Source organism: Micropterus dolomieu, linkage group LG22 (genome assembly GCF_021292245.1).
Source record: "Micropterus dolomieu isolate WLL.071019.BEF.003 ecotype Adirondacks linkage group LG22, ASM2129224v1, whole genome shotgun sequence".
In the NCBI taxonomy this organism is placed as follows: Eukaryota; Metazoa; Chordata; class Actinopteri; order Centrarchiformes; family Centrarchidae; genus Micropterus; species Micropterus dolomieu.
In genome coordinates, this window is record NC_060171.1 from 3,051,199 (window position 1) to 3,056,419 (window position 5,221).

General features: G+C 42.2%; 1 protein-coding gene across 1 annotated transcript in view; it reads left to right on the plus strand.

The window, feature by feature from the left end:
* Positions 1-1,343, plus strand: part of LOC123961529 (zinc finger protein RFP-like) — a 1,784-nt gene extending 441 nt beyond the window's left edge. Inside the window, exon 2 of the mRNA XM_046036998.1 lies at positions 6-1,343. Coding sequence (XP_045892954.1) covers positions 6-1,343 — 1,338 coding nt within the window. The remainder of the gene's footprint in view (positions 1-5) is intronic.
* The last annotated feature ends 3,878 nt before the right edge of the window (positions 1,344-5,221 follow it).

The window sequence follows — 5,221 nt, forward strand, 5'->3', positions numbered from 1 at the left end:
TGAAGGCCCTGAAGTCCTGCCTGGTGTGTCTGGCCTCCTACTGTGTGACTCACCTGGAGCCTCATCTGACAGCTTCACGCCTGAAAAGACATCAGCTGATCGACCCTGTGGAGAACCTGGAAGGCAGGATGTGTACGAAGTACGATAAACTGCTGGAGCTGTTCTGTAAGACCGACCAGATGTGTGTCTGCATGCCCTGCATATATTCAGACCACAAGACACATGATGTTGTTCCTCTGAAAGAAGGATATGAAGGAAAGAAGGCCGAGCTGGGGAAGACAGAGGCTGAAACTCAGCAGATGATCCAGAAGAGACGACTGAAGATTCAGGAGATCGAACGCTCAGTGGAGCTCAGTAAGGAAGATGCAGACAGAGAGATAGCAGGTGGTGTTCAGGTCTTCAGCGCTCTGAAGGAGTCTGTTGAGAGAAGCCAGGCCGAGCTCATCGACACGATCAAAGAGAAGCAGAGAAAGACAGAGAAACAGGCTGAAGGCTTCATCAAAGAGCTGGAACAGGAAATCTCTGAGCTGAAGAAGAGAAGCTCTGAGGTGAAGCAGCTCTCACGCTCTGAAGACCACCTCCACCTCCTCCAAAGCCTCCCGTCCCTGAACGCTGCTCCACCCACCAAGGACTGGACAGAAGTCAGCGTCCGTCCACCTTCATATGAGGGGACTGTGGGGAGAGCTGTGAATCAGCTGGAGGAGACGCTCAGTAAACAGATGAAGAAGCTGCTTGAGGCCGAGCTGAAGAGGGTCCAGCAGTATGCAGTGGATGTGACACTCGATCCTGATACAGCACATCCTAAACTCATCCTGTCTGATGATGGAAAACAAGTTAAACATGTTGATGTAAAGAAAAATCTCCCAGACAATCCAGATAAATTTTCTGTTTGTCCCTGTATATTAGCAAAGCAGAGTTTCTCTTCAGGAAGATTTTACTACGAGGTTCAGGTTAAAGGGAAGACAGACTGGGATTTAGGAGTGGCCAGAGAGTCGATCAACAGGAAGGGACTAATCACACCAACTCCACAGAATGGTTACTGGACAATATGTTTGAGGAATAAAAATGAGTGCAAAGTTTTTTCTGGCCATCCAGTCCGTCTCTCTCTGAAGTCTCAGCCTGAGAAGGTGGGGGTGTTTGTGGATTATGAGGAGGGTCTGGTCTCCTTTTATGACGTTGATGCTGCAGCTCTTATCTGCTCCTTTACTGGCTGCTGCTTCACTGAGAAACTCTACCCATTCTTTAGTCCTTGTAATAACGATGGTGGTAAAAACTCTGTCCCTCTGATCATCTCTCCTGTCAATCACACTGTTTATATGTTTAATGTAATAAAGAATAAATGAATGTAAATATTTATATAAATATACTTTGACACAAATTTCACTGCTCTGATTGATTTTATCTAATTTATTCTAATAACTGCATTACCTGCCTTCAACACTGTTAAATCATCAGAAAACAATGTTCTCAGAAATAAGAAGCATTGGCACCATCAGCTGTTCTCAGACGTGACTCGAGCTGACGAGCTCCAATCCCAATCCCCCATCACATCTGAGACAGTCTGCAGTGGAAGATAATGTGGTGTTGTTTAAGGTTTGAGTTGTGTTTGAGCAGCTGATATGAACTCTAAACCAGAGCTACTAGTTTGTAGAGAATAAGTGACACCTGAGGACGCCCTCTAGTGGAGCTCATAACAAATTGCAGACTGTGGCCACTCACTCTGAATAAATAACTACAAAGTCTGATGCGGCAGCAGATTACATGACTGCAGGAGCTCAATGAGCTCTAATGTCACTGATGAGCTTTTTTAAAAATGTGTTCTTTTAAAAAGAGAGAATCAGAGAGAGAAGCCCATTAATCTGCTGCTGTGGCCCAATCAGAAGGATTCTTCATCTCAGTCTCAAACTCTTATTTTCCTCCTTCTAATGTAATCTGTGAGAAATCTTTCAGAGGGAAAAGCTGCTCAACGGTTTGGAGAACAGCAGTGAAGTGCAGAGGGATTAGTTGCTGTGATCAGGGTGCCCCCAGGATTCTCAAAGTTAAATTTAAGACCTTTGTAAAGACCACCTAAGATGAAATTTAATACCAACTTCACTGCTGTTTAATGGGAAATCTGTATTAATTTTAAGTCCATGAATATTATGTACAAAGTTACATGAATTTAATAAAACATTTTATTATAATACATTCATATTAAACACATTATAGCTTTTTGGGGTGTATTTGTACTTTGATAAGTTAAAATGAATCAAGGACGTCCCTTTGTGTAGAAAATGTTTTGTGGCAAGGACATTTATCCTCCTCCCACTGCCTCTCCACAGGGGTGCCCCAAGGCTCAGTGCTAGGGCCCCTTCTGTTCTTAATTTACACCGCCACACTGGGGCCGATCACTCGCTCTCACGGCTTCTCTTACCACTGCTACGCAAATGATACGCAACTCTACCTATCCTTCCCGCCAGACGACCCCACGGTCTCGGTGCGGATCACGGACTGTCTCTCGGACATATCTGCATGGATGAAGGCTTGCCACCTTCAACTAAACCTCTCCAAGACTGAACTCTTGGTCATTCCAGCCAAGCAATCTGTCCACCATAACATCAAACTACAAATTGACTCCTCAATCATCACTTGGGTGTCATGATTGATGACCAGCTGTCCTTTTCAGACCATGTTGCTGCTGTCTCTCGTTCGTGCCGCTTTGCTCAATACAACATAAGAAAAAGTCATTTGAGCCTGAACGCTGGTGGACAGCTGACTGTAGATACTTTACTGAACAATTACCAGAATCTAAATTCTGTTTTAGTGGCTTGACCATGAGATGGGGCTGCAGGTGTGTATTTTATTCTTATGAGAGAGAACGTCCTCACAAACACAGAACTAAAGGGACAGTTGAAGGGAATTTAGTTTGTTGACTTCTGTATGTTGGTAAGAGCTGAGATTAAAAAGCAACAAGTGAGCAGGACGAGAAGGTTCAGGTCACATTGGTTCAGTTTTAGATCATCAGGACATTTTGTCTGGTCCTCACTTCCTGTTACTGTTGAGGTAAGAATCATGTTCAGGTTAGAGGTCCGCATCAGATGGAGAAGCACCTCAGCCCCTTCACATTTACACTGCTGCTGGTGGCATCGAGACGCAGACGTCTTCTTTAGTCAGAAAACATTTAGCTGAGTTAAAACCCAAAGTTTCCTCTTACAGCTTCATCAGGGGCCAAACAGGAAGGACACGCTGAAAACCTCTTTATGTACATTTTCAAACATCATACAACATGTTTTATAAAAAACAATTAGTTTTGGGTTTAGTTTAGTGTGTTAATGTGTGTAATGTGTGTGTGTGTGTGTGCCGTACTTCTGGCAGCGTCCACACTTGATGAGGCTGTTGGCCTCTTTGACAGACAGTACAGGACAGTACATGAAGCCATCCATCAGAGTCTGGGCTCTTCTTTCTGCAGCTCTCGAGCGGCTTCAAAGTTTTCAGGAAGGAGAAATTAATCTAGATACAGCTTTACAAGCAGAGAGGCAGTGATCGGGAGATGAGTCACCCCGCACTCCTTAGCATCTTCCAGTTGGGCAATTTCAACACGTTACAGTATGTCTCCATCCATCCATCGTCAACCGCTTATTCTGCGTACAGGGTCGTTGGGGATATAATCGGGCGAAAGGCAAGGCATGTTTATTTGTATAGCACATTTCAACAACAAGGTCATTCAAAGTGCTTTACACAAAACATAAAAGCAACAGGGAAATATAAAAAACTTTAAAAGCAACATAAAATATAATAAAAGTTACAGTGTTACAATCAGGGTTAAAAGAGTTAAATGGAAAAAAGCAATGATAAAAAGCTAAAAACAAAGAAAAAGAAAACTGGACAGTAAAAGTTACAGTGCAGTGTAAGTTATCAATAAAAAGAAAAATCTTAAATATTTAATTGGAATGGTAAAAAGAAAAGTCTTCAGTCTTAATTTAAAAGAACTGACAGTTTCAGCAGACCTGCAGTTATCTGGGAGTTTGTTCCAGATATACGGAGCATAATAACTGAACTAACTCTCCTTGTTTAGTTTTGACTCTGGGGACAGAAAGCAGACCTGCCTCAGACGACCTGAGAGGTCTGGATGGTTCGTAACGAAGCAGAAGATCAGAAATGTATTTTGGCCCTAAACCATTTAGTGCTTTATAAACTAACAGCAGGATTTTGAAATCAATTCTTTGACATGTAGGAAGTCAATGTAAAGACCTCAGAACTGGAGTGATGTGATCCACTTTTTGGTCTTAGTGAGGACTCGAGCAGCAGTGTTCTGAATCAGCTGCAGCTGTCTGATGGATTTCTTAGGGAGCCCTGTAAGGACACCGTTACAGTAGTCGAGTCGACTGAAGATAAATGCATGGATAAGCTTTTCCAGGTCTTGCTGAGACATAAGTCCTTTAATCCTTGATATATTCTACAGGTGATAGTATGCTGACTTTGTAATTGTGTTAATATGGCTCCTCAAATTCAGGTCTGAGTCCATGACCACACCAAGATTTCTGGCTTGATTTGTGGTTCTTAACATTACAGATTGAAGTCGAGCACTTACTTTCAATCGTTCCTCCCTGGCTCCAAAAACAATAACTTCAGTTTTATCCTTGTTTAAATGAAGAAAATTCTGGCACATCCAATCGTTGACCTGCTCAATACAGTTACTCAGCACCTCTATGGGATCATAGTCCCCTGGTGAAATGGTTATGTAAATCTGTGTGTCATCTGCATAATTATGGTAACATATTTTGTTGTTTTTCATAATCTGAGCCAGTGGAAGCACACTGTAAGCCCGAACAGTACTACTAGCTTATAAAGACTGAGGTCGCTACAGTTAAAATCTCTTGCTGAGTTAATCCACCTTTAAACTATTAATGTCTATAAACAAATATGTATTTTTGTATTTACATGGCTCAGCATTTCTGAGTGAACACCGCTGGTTCACTCAATATTTTTAAGTGTACTGTCGATCACGTGATATGACGTCATGACGTGCCATCCTAACTGACGTTACCTGAAAAATCTATCCAAGATGGCTACCCTCTCGAGCAATGTGGTGTCTATGCGTGGTATCAAGCATTAAACTTTAAGGTAAGCCAAAACACTTCGAAACTACTTTGCTTGTTGTAACATTGGGAATATCATATTTCACGTGATATTTGACTGTTAGACGATGCTATTTTTAATATAGCCTATAAGTTGCTAGCGC